Below are 18,906 nucleotides of genomic sequence, written 5' to 3' on the forward strand. Positions count from 1 at the left end.
CACAAATCAGATTATGGGGCAGAACTGAGAATCTGGCAAATGCAGCTCCCAGCTTGTCCTTCCTGTTTGCTGGCTCATCCCTTCACCTCACTCTAGTAGCTCAATTGTTTTCTCAGCCACAAGCTTCTACCTTCTTTCCTATCGTGTCATATTGCTTAAAACTTGCTGATAGGAGGATTTTTGGAACGCTTGTGCGTCTTACCCTTTTCTGTTCCTAGATGAAATAATATGTTTTAGTCTTCCTTAATTCTCTGAATCCATGTCCTACAGAGTTGTGGCTGCCACAATAATTACTATATTTCATAGGCATCTTTGTTCCATTTCTATAGTTTACAGGAATCCAGACAGGGAAGCTATTCTTGATAGAAAAGTTATTCTGTTGTTTTATCTGTATGTTGCCCTTTCAAGTTTTAATTCTTCCAGCCACTGCTTGTTATTGCTGCCCTTTTAAAGGATCTATTTAGGTAAGATAAGATGAGGTTTCTAACCAAATAGGGAAAAGATAAAATATTGGAATGCTCTAAAGATTTAATAAAATCTTATAAATGGCACACTGCAGGATTCTAGCACTATGACTCAGAGGAGTGGAATATTGCTAAGTTAGTCCATTCACATGATCCCCTGCCATTTTGAAACTGTTCATCTTCTGGAATGTCTAGAAAAAGATAGCTTAATGAAGACAAATGTTTTCCTACAAATAGAGCTCTGATCTCTAAAGAACCACTAACTAAAAATCTTCTTTGTAGTTTGCTTAACAGTTTCATTATTTTTATTTAGGCTCACACTTCAGGAGAATAAGCATAAACTACAAGTGTTAGGAAATTTATATTAAATTACTGATACAATTTATTTATATTATTAATATAAATCACCCTGATGATTTTTAAAGCTGAGTTTGTCTCTAGAAGTTGTTCAGTATACTCATATGTAAAGTTTGAATGAAAAAATTGAAGTAAAATGGGGACTTGAGAGTAAGTATGTCATGTTTAAAGGACAGTGATCACTGGAGTTCTAATTCTGATTAGATGATTCAGGAGAAACTCCAAAAATCAGACTGATAAACTCTGAAATCTGTTGGAATGCTGACGTGCTATACTGATTTAACAAAATAGCAAAGACCATGCTTTCTGTTCAGTATTTCTTCTTAGAGATGTACTTGGGTTTTCAATCTTTATAACTTTTTAAAACAGCATCCATAGTAAAGTAAAAAAGATATTTTCTAAGATGTATTAAGTCTAATTTACAATGAAAAACAATACTTTTATGAACATTATCTAGTCTGCCATTCAGAAATTAAGTAAATGCTGAAAATATAAGAATTATTTTCTACAATAACTTTATAATATAGAGTAAATAGTGTAAATGTTTTTCTTGTGTCAATATTATAATTGGTTTGTGTCATTAGTAGGACAAATAGAAATTAAAGTTAAGTAGCTAATTTTGAATTTGATACCAGATATCCACATACAATTTTTTTCTTTCTTTTTGAAGATAGGGTGTAACTTATTTCTGTTTTTACAGGTCGTTATTAAGCTTTATATCTGTATGGAGAAAAGAATTGCAAATGCACTTTGTATTTCTGCTGTATATTTGAATATCAACCACTTTCAGAAAAATTTAGAATGTTCTTATCCCTAATAGTTTGACTTAAAATACTGTAAGGTGTTTCCCACTGATAAGCCACTATCCCAGTTAACATGAAATACAGTCATACCTAATATTAGAAAACATATTTTGTAGCAATCCTTTCATAACTTTAGCTTTTATTACCTTAAATAGTCTAATTTTTAAAAAGAACCTACTGCTCCATCTTTTTCAATTCCCTTCTTAAAATTAATAGAAAATTACCACTTTCAATATTCAGTAATGAAAAAAAAATATGAAAAAAGAAAATTTTAAAATCTTGGCTTGGAAAACAGTATACTAAGATATGAGATCATTTTAGCTATGACCTGTGGTATTCATAGCTTAAAAGCCTATAAGTAAAAGTACTTCCATCGGACAGAAAAAACAAAACGAAATGGGAGAAACTTTTTCATTTGACCTCAGTATGTTCAGTTGAGAAGTATATATTTGATAAGATAAATTACTTGAAAATGTAATTTTCAGCAGATGTACCAAATCTCCTTTATTAAATGATTTTATATGAGTTAAATTAAACTGACCTGTGTGGATAACCATAGACAAAAATTCATGACATATCAGGTTACACTTTAAAATACTGTATTGCCCTTTAATTTGTATGAGTCATGTTTCAAACATAAAAAAAATATTATGAAATTGCCTCACCTGCACGCATCCTAAGTCACTTTAGTCGTGTCCTACTTTTTATGGCCCTACGGACTGTAGCCCACAAGGCTCCTCTGTGCAAGGGATTCTCCAGGCAAGAATACCGGAGTGGGTTCCCATGTCTTCCTCCAGGGCATCTTCCTGACCCAGGGATCAAACCTGCGTCCCTTATATGTCCTGCACTATAGGTGGTTCTTTACCACTAGCGCCACCTGGGAAGCCCATTACAAAACTGCATCATAGAAGCATCAGGCTTTAGAGATGGACCTGAGAGTGCGGCAGTATCAGCATAACTTATTGATTCACTTGTCGATTCAATGCCAACCATCTGTATCCAGTGCTGTCCTAGCTGCTTTGCTTGCATTTCCGTTGCACCATCATAGCAAACCTACGAAAGAATTTATCAGTGAGCCTGCCTGTGTCCCTTTTCAGTAAGTGGAAAATGTTTTATTTTGTTCTCTGTAACAAATGGAAAAGCAAGAAGTTACTAAAAACCCAGAGAATATATTTTCAGGTTAATAGGTACTGATGCAGTATTTTATAATTTTATATTTATAACACTTTATATTGGCAATTATAGACGGTAATGAAGATTTAATATCATCTTTAATGGGCAACTAATATTAAATGATGTTCATCATTATCTAACACCAAGTCAGTTAAAGCAGAATATAGAATTTTGAACAGAAAACAATTTTTATCTGATAAAGTCCTAATAAATTTTCCATACGAGTACCTTTATGTATCTAATTGGTCATATACACACATTCTGTAATATGTGTGTTTATATGGGCATTTCTAGTATCAAAATATATACATACACATGTATACACACAGACATGGATACACATACGCCTAGTATAGAGCTAAGCTCTTCATAAACATCTGTATTCCTCACATAATATGTTGTGTGGGAGCTGCTTTCATTCTCATTTCACAGATAGGTTAGCCGAGGCTCCAGGAGAGTAAAAACTTTATCAATTTATTTTGTTGATTTCTTACAGGGTGTAAATGTCATAGCTAGGATTCAAACTCGGATTTGAGTGCAAAAACTTTATTCTGTAGTACTTAATCATGTGTCTCGCCCCAGACCAAATTAACACAAAAACAAACTGAAGAGCCAAACAGAAGTACTATTTCCTGCCTCTCCCTAGCCCACAGCACAAACTAACCTGAAATAGAAGAGCAAAGCATGGGGTAGAGTGCACAGCAGCAGGAGGTACCTAGCTAGACTGCATCTTTCAACTCCGCTCCCCACAGATGAACAGATCCATCCTCAGAGAACAAGGCCCAGAGATCTGCACGCTCACAGACCCCAACCCACCCTTACGTGCTAAAGACTCACCCTTGCCCTGCTGCTGTGCTGAGTAGATAATTGTGTTAGTTTCTTGTGCTTGCTGTAACAAATGATCACAAATGTGGCTTCAAACAGTAGACCTTTAATCTCTCACTTGTCTGGATGCAAGAAATCTGAAATCAGTACTTAGTCAGTTCAGTGACTCAGCCATGTCTGACTCTTTGCGACCCCATGGACTGTAGCACACTAGGCTCCTCTGTTCACCACCAACTCCCAGAGCTTACTCAAACTCATGTCCATCGAGTTGGTGATACCATCCAACCATCTCATCCTCTGTTGTTCCTTCCCCTCCCACCTTCAATCTTTCCCTGCATCAGGGTCTTTTCCAGTGAGTCAGATCTTTGCATCAGGTGGCCTAAGTATTGGAGTTTCAGCTTCAGCATCAGTCCTTCCAATGAATATTCAGGACTGATTTCCTTTAGGACTGACTGGTTTGATCTCCTTTCAGTCCAAGGGACTCTCAAGAGTCTTTTCTAACACCACAGTTCAAAAGCATCAATTCTTCAGTGCTCAGCTTTCTTTATAGTCCAACTCTCACATCCATACATGACTACTGGAGAAACCAGAGCTTTGACTAGATGGATCTTTGTTGGTAAAGTAATGTCTCTGCTTTTTCATATGCTGCCTAATTTGGTCATAGCTTTTTTTCTAAGGAGCAAGCGTCTTTTAATTTCATGGCTGCAGTCACTATCTGCAGTGATTTTTGGAACCCCCCAAAATAAAGTCTGTCACTGTTTCCATTGTTTCTCCATCTGTTTGCCATGAAGTGATGGAACCGGATGCCATGATCTTAGTTTTCTGAATGTTGAGCTGTAAGCCAACTTTTTCACTCTCCTCTTTCACTTTCATCAAGAGGCTCTTTAGTTCTTCTTCGCTTTCTGCCATAAGGGTGGTGTCATCTGCATATCTGAAGTTATTGATATTTCTCCTAGAAATCTTGATTCCAGTTTGTGCTTCATCTAGCCCAGCATTTCACATGATGTACTCTGCATATAAATTAAATAAGTAGGGTTACAATATACAGCCTTGACATACTCCTTTCCCGATTTGGAACCAGTCTGATGTTCCATGTCCAGCTCTGTTGCTTCTTGACCTGCGTACAGATTTCCCAGGAGGCAGGTCAGGTGGTTTTGTATTCCCATCTCTTTAAGAATATTCCACAGTTTGTTATGTTTCACATAACATCAGTATTCCACGGCCAAAATCAAGCCTTCAGCAGTCCTGTGCTCCCTCCAGGGGCTGTGAAAGTGAAAGTGAAGTCACTCAGTCGTGTCTGACTCTTCGTGACCCCATGGACTGTAGCCCACCAGGCTCCTCTGTCCATAGGATTTTCCAGGCAAGGATACTGGAGTGGGTTGCCATTTCCTTCTCCAGGGGATCTTCCCAACCCAGGGATGGAACCCAGGTCTCCTGCATTGCGGGCAGATGCTTTAACCTCTGAGCCACCAGGGGCTGTAGGGGGAATCTATTCCTTGTTTGTTCCAGCTGCTGGTAAGTGCCAGCATTCCTTGGCTTGTGGCCACATCAATCATTCTACATGTTCATCTACCAGAATATAAAAATGCATTGGACAGTTGTGAAATAATTTGGAATCATTTAAGCCTTTTAAACTTAGACTCTGTATGGAGCACACAGATTTTACATGCTCTTTATATCCTCGTTTGTTAGTCACTCATTCGTGTCTGATTCTTTGAGACCCTGTGGATCATAGCCCACCAGGCTCCTCTGTACATGGGATTCTCCAGGCAAGAATACTGGAGTGGGAGTGGGTTGTCATTTCCTTCTCCAGGGGATCTTCCCAACCCAGGAATCAAACCTAGGTCTCCTGCATTGCAGGCATATTTACAGTCTGAGCCACCAGGAAAGCCCATACTCTCTCACGGAACAATTTCATCCTTACATTCAACCACATTGTTCTGCAGCACCTATCTTGTGCCAGACCTGTGTCCTACCTAGCTGTCTGTTAATCATGTAGAGAGCCTGAGTCAAAATCTTGAACTGACTTAACTCAGAATGCCTCAGTTACAGTGGTAGGAAGCATAGTGTGGCCATAATATTTCATTGAAGACTGATGGGGATGAGTTTGAATTCTGGTTCTGCTGTGTACTCAATTGTGTAAACTTATAAAAAGTACATCATTTCTAAGCCTTTATTGAATAATCAGAGTATCAAATTTTTCAGCATCTATGGTAAAAATAATAAGGATTTTGCATTTGGAGTAAATAATATACATGCTTAATGTGTATGAATTCCCTTCCTGTGCTGTGATTTTGAGTGATGGAGAAAGAAGTGGCTTTTAAACCATGGTCCCCTGCTTTTGTGTTTGACATGTAGTATGAGGTTCCTCACAGTACAGCCTGTTGTGAAGTTAATATTTTACAAATGACGTATTAAAATTAAACCCACTAAAATCAAGATTGCTGGGAGAAATATCAATAACCTCAGATGTGCAGATGACACCACCCTTAAGGCAGAAAGTGAAGAGGAACTAAAAAGCCTCTTGAAAGTGAAAGTGGAGAGTGAAAAAGTTGGCTTAAAGCTCAACATTCAGAAAACGAAGATCATGGCATCTGGTCCCATCACTTCCTGGGAAATAGATGGGGAAACAGTGGAAACAGTGTCAGACTTTATTTTTTGGGGCTCCAAAATCACTGCAGATGGTGACTGCAGCCATGAACTTAAAGGACGCTTACTCCTTGGAAGAAAAGTTATGACCAACCTAGACAACATATTCAAAAGCAGAGACATTACTTTGCTGACTAAGGTCCGTCTAGTGAAGGCTATGGTTTTTCCAGTGGTCATGTATGGATGTGAGAGTTGGACTGTGAAGAAGGCTGAGCGCCGAAGAATTGATGCTTTTGAACTGTGGTGTTGGAGAAGACTCTTGAGAGTCCCTTGGACTGCAAGGAGATCCAGCCAGTCCATTCTGAAGGAGATCAACCCTGGGATTTCTTTGGAAGGAATGATGCTAGAGCTGAAACTCCAGTACTTTGGCCACCTCATGCAAAGAGTTGACTCATTGGAAAAGACTCTGATGCTGGGAGGGATTGGGGGCAGGAGGAGAAGGACACGACAGAGGATGAGATGGCTGGATGGCATCACTGACTCGATGGACGTGAGTCTGAGTGAACTCCGGGAGTTGGTGATGGACAGGGAGGCCTGGCGTGCTGCAATTCATGGGGTCGCAGAGAGTCGGACACGACTGAGTGACTGAACTGAACTAAACTGAAAATAGACTTTTAAAAATTAAAGCACATGGCAGATAGTGTGGGTACAAATTGATTTGTGAAATGTTTATCAATTTCTATCTATAAACCTATGTATATACTGTGTGATCATAAAAATAAAAAAAAAGATATCTTCCGTGCAACATTGACAATGTATTTCTTTTGCTTCAAATACATTATTACCATTCTCAGCCTTAAGATCAAGGCCAGCCACTAGCAAGACATGGACGACGTTACACGTCCAGCTCCTGCTTATCTCTATGGACTCATCTGCCATTGGATTTGGCAGATCTCAGGATTCTTGCCCTTGAAGTCCCTTCTTTCTGAAGGTTCCTCTGACACAGTTTCTTCAAACCTTTGAAGGCCACCAGAGAGGCCTATTTTCACATTGATGACAAAGAAGTTGTAGGAAAAGCTTTAAGTAGCGTTCAACTCTTAATATTCCTAGCTATTCTGAATTCCTTGCAAGTCCTTTAACTTAAGGTGTTTCTCAGCCCTCAACAGTTCACATATTGTCCCTTCCTTGGCTTCACTTCACCCCACATCCTGTTATTTGGTTAACCCTTCCTAACCTTTCAGGGACTAGGTCAGGCTTTGTGTGTGTGTGTGTGTGTGTGTGTGTGTGTGTGTGTGTGTGTGTGTGTGTGTGAAGTTAATGACACAGACTCTGGTTTTGATATATTATCTCTGTGTAACCTTGAGCATCTCAATTTAATTAGCTGATCAACACTTACCCCTGGAAAAAATATTATGATAACTTTAGAAGAAGAGATCTTTGTAACCATGATAGATAATGTTAGTTGCTAATAAATTTCCTAGTCTCTTTACCTCTGGTCATGAATAGAGTGTTTAGCAGTCTGTGTTTCTCTATAACATTCATTGTGTTACATTGGAATCATCTCTCCTATGAGATTTTATATGTATTTAAGGTCTTGGACATGTCTCAGTGAATAAATAATCATACTGTGAATGAATGAAAACAAACATCTTAACAGTTTTAACCAATGCAAAAGCATTATTGCATTTTACTTTAATTCTCTAAGTGTTTATATTTTAAAGAGTTATAATAAAATCTTTGGCTAAAATCTATATAATCATTTGAATTTTGCAATATGATAGGAGTTTGCTCAAACCGAGCCATCTTATTTATTTTTTTGGTTGAAATAAAATTTAGTTAATTTATACAATGATATGGCAACTCACTCCAGTACTCTAGCCTGGAAAATCCCATGGACAAAGGAGCCTGGTAGGCTGCAGTCCATGGGGTCGCTAAGAGTCGGGCACGACTGAGTGACTTCACTTTCACTTTTCACTTTCCTGCATTGGAGAAGGAAATGGAAACCCACTCCAGTGTTCTTGCCTGGAGAATCCCAGGAACGGTGGAGCCTGATGGGCTGCCGTGTATGGGGCTGCACAGAGTCGGACACGACTGAAGCGACGTAGCAGCAGCAGCAATATACAGTGATATTAGCAATACTTGTTTATCATGAAAAATGGGAAGAATCATTAATTTAAAATAGCACGGGTCACAAAAGAATTTACATCCAGAGAGAATAAAAGTTACGTTTGGTTTATATTCTTCTACATATTTTCTGTGTATGATTCATAGCAGCAGTACCTACAGACATGCCCTAACCAGGATGCATTGTGTCTGCAGAGAAAACTCAAGTCTTTGAAGTATTATGCCTGCTATCTGGTTTACAGTTATTTAGCTTTTTATATCGTGGTGGTTTTAGGATCCCAGTGGGTATTGGAGCCTTTTCAGTTCCAGGCCAGATTTACTCTGTAAGCATGACTGCAGAGAGGAAAGGCTGGCACGGTCTGTTTTCACATGTCCTTGTGAGCAATTGTATTGCTCTGGATGGCTCTGATGGGCATGCCTGCTCCTCCTTCTGAAGCTTGTCCAACCTTATCAAAATCAGACTTATCCTGTGTGTCCAAATGATGCTTCTTCCATAGTGAAAGCTGATAAATCCGTTCTCTTCCCTGCCACACAGTGTTCTTTATAATTCTCTTTTGGAATATTATGCCTTATGTTATGCTGGTTTATGAATCTTTTTTCGTCTCTTCAGCTGTATTACAAACTCACAAAGCTCACAAAGGCAAAGATATTCTTTCCTTCTTTATGTTATCTCATTTTCTAATAACGAAATGTGAAGAAAGGAAAAAATTCAAAGTAGGTTTCAGAACTATAGGTTTTTTGCATATTTCAATGTAAACAGGTAGAACAAGAAGGTCCACCTGGTCATTTAATATTTAGTGTCTTCAACTCTATAATTCTTTCAGTAAAACTTACTTTGAAATGAATTAATATAAAACTTTTTTTTCCTCAAAGCAAATGTGTATACCTTGGCTACAATCATTTTAAAGCAAAAACAAAAACAAAAAAAAACCCTCTCATTGGATATTATTGCTTTAATTTTGCATAAAATTACATTTTAAAAGAAATGTAAACAGTTGTCCATTTTATAAAGACAAAGTCTGGAATGTATTTTTTCTTTTTATTTTCTTAAAAAGACATTTTGACCTTCCTATGAAGCTCAGCTAGAGAAGACATTGGCAGAACTTCATATGTCCTCATACATAGCTTTTGATGAGAATTTAATAAGACAGAGAACAGTACCTTGCCAAGTATTAACTTTAAACCTTATTTACTTTAGAATTTCAAGATTTATGGAATACCAAAAAACCCATGGAGATGACTCACAAAGAACTGGAACTTACTAGTTTCCTACACTCTTTTTAAAAAGTCTTAGTTATTTAACTTTGCTACATATTGCCATGACTAATACTGAAATCAACCCATGAATTAACATAAATTAATCTGTTTCTTTTTCTTCCCACCCCAAATTGTTAATCACTTGCCGGTTATTGTGTTGAAATGGACTATTTAAAAGCAGTGGCATTACTCTTTTAAATTACAAAGATGATATCTGTATTTAATCAGAGAATTACTCAACTATGGGAATACAAGTATAGGTTTTCTCTTTTTATTTTTAAATTATGAAAATAAGATAACATATTTACAGGAGACTTAGAAAATACAGAACAAAGTCATATAGTCCCATTATATAATACAATTATTTTTAAGTAGATAAGTAAGATTTTTGTTGTAATTTCAATATCAAGCTCTCAAAAAATAAATAGAATGAATGTACAGAAAAATAGAAGGATATAGTAGACCTGAAAAGCACCATGAACCAGTTTAATATAATTAAGATTTATACAGTTTTCACACAACAGTAGGATGCAAGTTATATTCAAGTTCCCATAGACTGTAAACGAGGAGACACTGGAACACACCAGGGACATAAAACAAGGTGTAAAAAATTCACAGTCTAAAGGTATTGAAATCATACAGAGTCTGTTCTCTTATCGTTGTGGAATTATGTTAAAAATCAGTATCAAAAGATAATTGAAAATAACCCACATATTTTCAAGTGCAATGTGACATTTACCAAGAGAGATCCTTGACTTAGCCATTGAACGCCTCAGTACAGTTAGATGCCTGAAAAACACAGAGGGTGGTTGCTGAGAGGAAAGCATTTAAAAGAAATTGCTGTCACAATGAGAAATTAATACCAAAGATCCTTTAAAAACCTCATGTATTTGAAAATTAAATGTCCACTTTTAAATGATGGGTGTATCTAAGAAGGCATAACAAGGAAAATTAGAAAATATTTGTAATGAAATCCAAATGAAAAGAGAATTTACCAGAATTTGTTGCATGCAGCTGAAGCTGGCTTATTGCAACTAAGTACAATGTGGAATCTTGAATAATGTATAAAAACAAAGAATGCACACTAGCATAAAATTTTGGTAAATTGAACCAAATCTGTACTTTAGAAAATTGAGTACTTAGTTAATAACACTGTATCACACATTAATTTCTTGTTTTGTTTTCTTTTTAAACAACAGTAAATACAGTTTTTAAAAGAATTCTATGATGTAGAATGAAAATATACTTCATTTCTTTCATGTGTATCAACCCCCTTTCCATCTTGTTTGTCTTTTGGCATACTTACTGAGTCTCAGTTACCCACATCCTAGTATTCCAAGCATCTCCTATTTGGATGCTTTAGAGACTTACTTGTGAAGCACAGAACCAGTCTGGTTTTATGTTAAGTAGGTGGGTTGCTAATCTGTAAGAATGCCATTCTTGATCAGGCCTCTATGAATTGTTTGTAAGTACCAAATCAGACAATGCAGGCTTTATATTCATCCTGCAGTTAGCCAAAATTATTCTAGTTGTAGTCCAGTTAAAGATCTCTAGTATGAAATGAATGTAAAATATTCATTCTTTCTTTATCTTTCTCTCTGGCTTCATTCTAGCTCATTTATGTACTTACAATAATCTTCTAAGTTACTTTTTCACTGCTTTTCATGTTGCAGATTGAAAATGTTGATGTCTGCCTTAGTTTTCTAGCAGCGAGAGGAGTAAATGTTCAAGGTCTATCTGCTGAAGGTAAGAAAAAGCACAGTTGTCACAAATGGCCTCGGTGTGTGAAAAGACTTTTTATAACACTAGAAATGTCAAATGAGAGTACCTGGGCCCTTAATATGGAGAAGGAAATTAGTCAAGTTTCCAAAATAATAGAAGCATAAGTTCTGTGGTTCTTAGTGTATGCTTTCATTATGTAGCTGTGTTCCAGATTTTGTCAAAGTTGTTCTTTACATTACTGAGTATATGGAAGGGGGGCATATTAACAAAGTATCTTTATGTCATAACGGATAAGTAGTACTTTCAGAATATTAAGTAGATGGATGGATAGATAATGCTGGGTAATAGATGGACAGAAATACATTTAAATGGTGTAATTAATGCTTAAATATTATTTTATCAATAACAGTTCTATAATTTGATCAAGTTAGTAGTCCAAGCCTAAATATTTGGTTAAGTTTAATGAAGTCCTCGGGAATTCTTAAATAATTAGTATTATTAACTGTTCTTTGTAAAGGCCTTAACATTTTTTTTTTTTTGGCCTTAACATTTTAAAAAGTTTAAAAGATCATCACTGACATTGAAATACAGAAAACAGGAAAAAGACAACTAAATCTGTCACTTTTTTTCCTGCATTCTTTTTCTTCAACATGTATTTTTAGGAAATCTTTTCAAAATTTTCAAGCAGTAATAGTAACAAGAACAATTGTCCCAACGTTATGACGTATCAATTCCTTTGAGATCTATATCAGCAACAAACATTTTTAAAATTAGAATTTTAATTATATTACATTAATCCCTTTTGGCAATTTTTGTTACTTAATGTTTCTACTACAGTCAATTTACTCTGCAAAGCCTTCCCGACCCCCCACAGATAGTATAAGTATTAGATAGGTCTAAGTTTTCCAAGTTTTACTGCCATTGGAAAAATCGGAGTTGTGTGACTTCTGAAATATTATGAATGTGAACTAGAATGATTTACTTTTCTCAATTTTTCTGTACTGTTTAAATTTTATTTTGAATTTCTTCTATCCTTTATATGTTTATGTCATGATGTTTAATATTAAATTATATACTTAATGGCCAAAACTTAGGTTCAAACCTAACTCATGGTTCTGTTACTTAGAATAATATTTGAGAAAATTCTCCAGGATAATACTTTACTTTCTAAGAGGTCGAAAGTAGGTGAGGAATGTTACTATTTGTTGGTTTTATGTCTCTTCCTTTTAACATGACATCTTTTTATTAACATAAGCCTGTTGCTTTTTATTTATCTCCTAAAAATATTTGAATAGTCAAAATGATTTTCTGTATTTATTTAACATGAATAGTAATAAAACAAGAAATTTAAAGAATATCTTTCAATAAGATTCACAGGAGAAAAATAATACTTGCAGGTTCACCCCCCAAAATTTATACTTTCTCACTGTAGCTTCATATTGATCAAGCCTATAGTTATGGCCCCTGTGAGGAAGGTTGGGGGTTATAATAACTCAGCCTTATTTTATATGAATAATTCCACTGCATAGTGTGTGTGTGTGACATTATAAACCATCAGAGGGCAAGACATTTAAGTAGTTTATTAATGTTTCTCAATTATGAAAAGAAGGCATAAAACCTTGACCTCATAAGAGGATATATTTGATTGCCAATGGCAAGTTTCATTTAAAGTGTGATTATTGGTTGCATAGCATTATATCTAGCTTTACTGGCCTCTCTTTTTCTAATTCTAAAATTATAACTCCAGAAGAAAAAAACTAGCTCATATTATGGCCTACTTTGTGCATTTAATTTTTTCTTCAATGTTAGAAAAACTTACACAGGAGCCTCATGTGTTTAGAACTAGAAATTCTACTTATTCTATTATGCTTATTCTACTTACACTATTACATATGCATAATAAGCATGCATCTAAAGCCATGCATAAAATGATATTAATTATTTCTTAATATGTAATGTGAACTAAAAATAAAAGAATTGGAACATTAAAGTGGATAACTATGGTGCCATCTGCTCTTTGGAGGACAGATACATAGTTTTTTAATAAATTGGTTGGTGGGTGATTTAGAATGCTGCTAACAGTTATTATGAGGTATACCCATACAGCATCAGTGGAGAAGGAAATGGCGCCCCACTCCAGCTACTCTTGCCTGGAAAATCCCATGGACAGAGAAGCCTGGTAAGCTACAGTCCATGGGCTCACTAAGGGTCGGACACGATTGAGCAACTTCACTTTCACTTTTCACTCTCATGCATTGGAGGAGGAAATGGCAACCCACTCTAGTATTCTTGCCTGGAGAATCCCAGGAACGGAGGAGCCTGGTGGGCTGCCGTCTATGCGGTCACACAGGGTCAGACACAACTGAAGTGACTTAGCAGAAGCAGCAGCATCATATAGCATCAGTATTTATAATGCAGGCCACTGAGCATATAAGTGGCTTTCTTTCTCTAGCTCATGGGCATCCCTCCGCTGGTAACAGCTGTGTGCATTTGTGAGGGAAAATGTGTGTGTGTGTGTGTGTGTGTGTGTGCTCACGTCAGACTCTTTTGAGACCCCAATATACTATAGCCCGCCAGACTCCTCTGTTTAAGGGATGTCCCAGGGAAGAATACTGGAGTGGATTGCCACTTCCTGCTCCAGGAGATCTTCCTGACCCAGGGATTGAACCTGTGTCTCCTGAATCTCTTACATTGGCAGGCAGATTCTTTACCACTGACCCACCTGGGAAGCCCATTTGAGAGATAAGCAGAATGATAAATCAAATGAGGAACACAAACCAGAGCGCCTATCCATTTGCATGAAGAAGCTAACTCGAGAAAAACTGTAGTTCAGGGTCAGCAAAGAGCATCCCTTGAGTAAACTTTGTTCTCTCTCTGAAATTTCCAAGCTATGTAAAAACGTTAGCATGTTTTAGAAAATCAGACTTACTTAAATGTGTGACTGAGAAAACCAAGTTTTATTTCCGTCTTCAAAGATTTAGTCTATTAAGGGTCTATTGGAAGCAATTTGCAAACTGCTTCTAGAATTTCTTTTGTTAAAAAAAAACAATTTTATATGATACTGTTTTTATATTTTCCGCTTGATACAGAAATAAGAAATGGAAACTTAAAAGCCATTCTAGGGCTGTTTTTCAGTTTGTCTCGCTACAAGCAGCAGCAGCACCACCAGCAGCAGTATTATCAATCCTTGGTGGAGCTTCAACAACGCGTCACCCACGCCTCCCCTCAAGCAGAAGCCAGCCAGGCCAAAACCCAGCAAGATATGCAGTCCAGGTAAGGGAGGGAAGGGGGGGATGTGTTTAAAATGAATTTACATCAATGCGAGTCTGTGGGAGCATGTAGACACAGCCAGGGTGGGATGCTGGCAACTTGTTTTTATAAGTTTTTGTTTGTGAGTTTGGTCAGCATATTTATGTAGCTATATCAATGTAATGCGATTATTTGACTAATGTTATAGAATTTAAAACCTCTTTTGCTTGGATAACCAACATTTGTCACTTTTTAGGTGAAATATTTGTGTTTGTTTTCTACAGGTGATGGTGGTTTGTATTGAAATGTGTAAAGTGTCTTTCTTGTAAGCTGTGTGTCACAGTTACTGTCTTCTTATTTAGAATGTACTTTTGGAGTCCTGGTCTCCAGTTGTATAGTTTTCTTTTGTCGATGCTTCTGACTGGTTAAATCATTAAATCTGTCAAAAAGTTTAGGCCTGTTAAACATAGGAGTTTGAGTATGTGGGACCATGCTGTTTGGATGTGAGATTGTATGTGTGCACAGCTGTGTACATGTGTATGTGTGTATTTATATACACAGGTTATGTTTGTCTTACTTGAGTCTGTGGGTACATGTAGACACAGCTAGGATCGAGTGCTGACAAACCATTACAACACCCTTTACTCTTTCATTACTGTTTTTTTCAGTTTGGAATTACATCAGTCATGATTCAGCCAGAGAAGCAGAGTCAGTAAAAAATAGTGTTAACAGATTCATTGTAAAGAATTGATTCATGTGACTGTGTGGCTGGCAAGGCGAATCTGAAGCCAAACCACAGCCCAACAGAGAGGACAGGTTGACAGTGTGAGCCTGAGCCAAAACTGCTATAAACAGGTGGAATTTCATCCCTCCAGGAGGCTGCACTCCGGCTTTTAAGACCTTTCAAGGAGTGAATTGGGTCTACTATCCTAGCAATAATCTAGCATAATCTCCTTTACTTAAAGTCAAATGCTATGGTTTTAGACCACATCCACAAAATGCTTTCACAGAAAGACCCAGATTGGTGCTGAGTGGGACTAAACAAACCTAGCTAAGTTTGCACGTCAAAAAATGATCACTGAACAAGATTAACAGGTTTCATGCAAATCGTTTATTTGTTTCTGATCAGTGTTTGGGTTATCAGCTCATTAGTTCTATCGCATACAAAGCTGGGATTGTTTTTCTTAAGGAGAGAGAATGTCCAGTACAAAAATACTCTGTATCATCTTCTAAAATATACACATGTATCAAATATATGTAAATATTTAACTTTTTCCATCTTAGAAGCCAAACCTAAAACCTAATAATACAGTTTGCCTTGAGTTTGTTTTTGGCAATTAGTACTGACTGAAAAAACTAACATAAAATTCCAAAATACATTCACAAACCATTTCCCACTTATTGACAGACACTCAACAGTTCAGAAATCTCCTCTTTCGTCTGTCAACCCCTCCTTGCTTCACGTTAAGCAATATTTCTGTCTCTGTACAACCATGTAAACTCTACTTCTTTTGGCAAATTTTACTCATTAATAAATTATTAATAAAGAAAAATTATAGTTTCACCAAAAAATTTGGGATGTACTACAAAGGCCGTGGAGTGATAAGGGAATATTTGTTTTTACTCAGTAATGGAAATGTGCTTCTGCTTTTTAAACTTGTCTTGGCATTTTGTGATGTTATGTGAAACTGTTCAGGAGTCAAAGTGAAAAAAAAAAAGATTTATAGTATAAGTTCTTTGGATTTCCTTAAGAATAGAGGAGAAAAATAAAACATACAACTTATTCATTTGGGGGGTGGTGGGCTAGATTTTGAGACCTGCCAGAAATAATATTTCTTAGAGTTTGGTTCAAGCCATTTGAATAGACAAGAAGCAAGAATAGTAGCTAGAAAAATACAGGAAGTTAAATGGTATCGTGCAAAGAATGTTGACTCTGGAAATGAGATGAGCCGCCATTTGTCACTTCTTTTCCTCACTCTTCTGTATGTGCCATTGGAGTCTCTTGCCCAGACTTCTCAGTGGTTATAACCCTTTGGGGGAGATCTTTTTTCTCTTCTTGCTAGATATGCATGGATATTATGAAGCTGTATAATATTTTAAAATATAGAATCATGTAAAGAATAGGCATGGCCATTTTACAGCATCTTGGAGAGAGCTATCTTGTTTTTTTCAGTAAAATGTTATAAAAAGCATTGGGAAGCCCATTCTTTTCACTAGTGTCCTTGAATTCTGGGATAGCAGGGGAGTTCTTTACCATGAGCGCCACCTGGGAACCCAGACTTAATTTTTTTCTTTTGATAAATTGGATTTAATTACCTTTTGGATTGGTAATTTAACAAATAAGAGTACTTACTGTACTCAATGTAGTGCTTACTTAGGGTCATGATAAAGAGGAGCTCAAAGTCTTCATTTCAACAGAATTTATTATATGTTTTAGAGAATGCTCTATTTCAGATATTAATACTTATTTTCATCTGTGTAGGCTTGATAATGGAGAAAGCAATGGCACCCCACTCCAGTACTCTTGCCTGGAAAATCCCATGGACGGAGGAGCCTGGTGGGCTGCAGTCCATGGGGGTCGCTAAGAGTCGGACACAACTGAGCGACTTCACTTTTACTTTTCACTTTCATGCATTGGAGAAGGAAATGGCAACCCACTCCAGTGTTCTTGCCTAGAGAATCCCAGGGACGGGGAAGCCTGGTGGCTGCTGTCTATGGGGTCGCACAGAGTCAGACACTACCGAAGTGACTTAGCAGCAGCAGCAGGCTTGATAAGCAATCTAGATCTGTTTCTATCAATTACCCCCTCCAAAGTTAATAATAAAGTGTATGTTTTGTTTTTCTCCTTCTCCATTCTTAAAGAAATTCAAAGAATTTACACTATAGATCATATTTTTCACTTTGATTCCTGCACAGTTTCACACAACATCACAAAATGCCAAGACAAGCTTAAAGAACAGAAGCACATTTGCAATATTGAGTAAAAACAAATATCCCTTATTGTTCCATGACCTTTTAGTACATTCATTTTTTTTTGGTGAAACTGTAATTTTTCTTTATTAATCATTCACTAATGAGTAAAATTTGCCAAAGGAATTAGGGTTTACAATGTTGTGCAGAGACAGAAATATTGCTTAAAGGTTGCTAAAATATTACTTAAATATTGCTAAAGGTTGATATAGTGAAATAGTATATGATTATAATTTATGTGAACTGAAATGTGATAACATATTTAAGCATTTTCAAAACCTGTGTTGACAGTATACATGGGAAAGGTTTAAGTCTCCATACTAGAGAACCAAGGTGATAAATGTGAAAAAAATCCCAGTGACACATTTCTCTTTGTTTGCTTGACATGTGAGTCATAAATCATGATTTATGAAGATTTTCTGTTGATTTCAAAGCTCTTTCCACGCGAACGGTTTAAATGACTGGTTCCTATATTATTCTAGATATTTAGCCAGAAAATGTTCTTATATTTTTCTTGGTAGGCCTGAAAGGATTTTAGTGCACCTTGTTTCATGAGAATGTTTTTGTTTTGTTCACTTTATTAAATAAACTGGCATAACTGCCTAGATTTCCACAATATTTATTTTGTACACTAAGAATTGCTTATTTGTTTTGCTCTTTTGAGCATAACACTAAATGTTTCCATTTGAACATTTCTCATGCAAATAGACATTTTGATCTAAAGGTTAACAAGTAAAATATACAAGAGAGAAAATCAAATGTGAACCGAGAGAAATAGAGTGGGGGTGGCAAACTCTCCTCCGACTTCTCAGCTTCCTCTCTCCTCTTGAGTGTGTGTTTGTGGTTGTGTGGCTGCGTGCATAGAGGTGGGCACAGGTGCCTGTGTGTGTCCTTTTCAAGGACAGATCTTCTTGTTGAGAGCTCACCTCTAGGATTGGACTGCCTGTGCCTGGATCCCAATTCCACCTCTTTCTGGTTGTGTGACTGTGGGAAACTTACCTGACCTCTGTGTGCTTCAGGTTCCCATTTGCTAAAAGGGCAATGGCACCATTATCATGAGGTTGTTCTGGGGGTTCATTGGGTCAGAATCTAAAACTCACTGCACACACCTGGCAGATGTCACTCTTCTGCTCAGAGCCTTGAGATGACATCAAATAGCCTCAGCTTGCTCCCACTTAGGAAACACGCTGTGTCTGATTCCTTTGCCTAGAGTGCTCTTCCTCCGAGAGTCACTTGGCTGACTGTCTCACTCCTTTAAGTCCACTGCTCCCGTGTCACCTTCTCACTGATGGTGACCTTGACCGCTCTGCTAACACTACAGGCTGCCCATCCATCCTGGTGCTGTGCTTTCCCTTCCTTTCCATAGCCCTGAT

The 18,906-nt window shown here is 36.9% G+C and overlaps 1 protein-coding gene across 20 annotated transcripts in view; it reads left to right on the forward strand.

Moving 5' to 3' along the window:
• NAV3 (neuron navigator 3) overlaps window positions 1-18,906 on the forward strand; it is a 902,370-nt gene that overhangs the window by 637,219 nt on the left and 246,245 nt on the right. For all 20 annotated transcript variants that reach the window (XM_069584096.1, XM_069584098.1, XM_069584085.1 and 17 more), the window contains 2 exons: window positions 11,266-11,338; window positions 14,404-14,587. In XM_069584096.1, coding sequence (XP_069440197.1) covers window positions 11,266-11,338; window positions 14,404-14,587 — 257 coding nt within the window. The remainder of the gene's footprint in view (window positions 1-11,265; window positions 11,339-14,403; window positions 14,588-18,906) is intronic.

Source organism: Ovis canadensis, chromosome 3 (genome assembly GCF_042477335.2).
Source record: "Ovis canadensis isolate MfBH-ARS-UI-01 breed Bighorn chromosome 3, ARS-UI_OviCan_v2, whole genome shotgun sequence".
NCBI classification, from domain to species: Eukaryota; Metazoa; Chordata; class Mammalia; order Artiodactyla; family Bovidae; genus Ovis; species Ovis canadensis.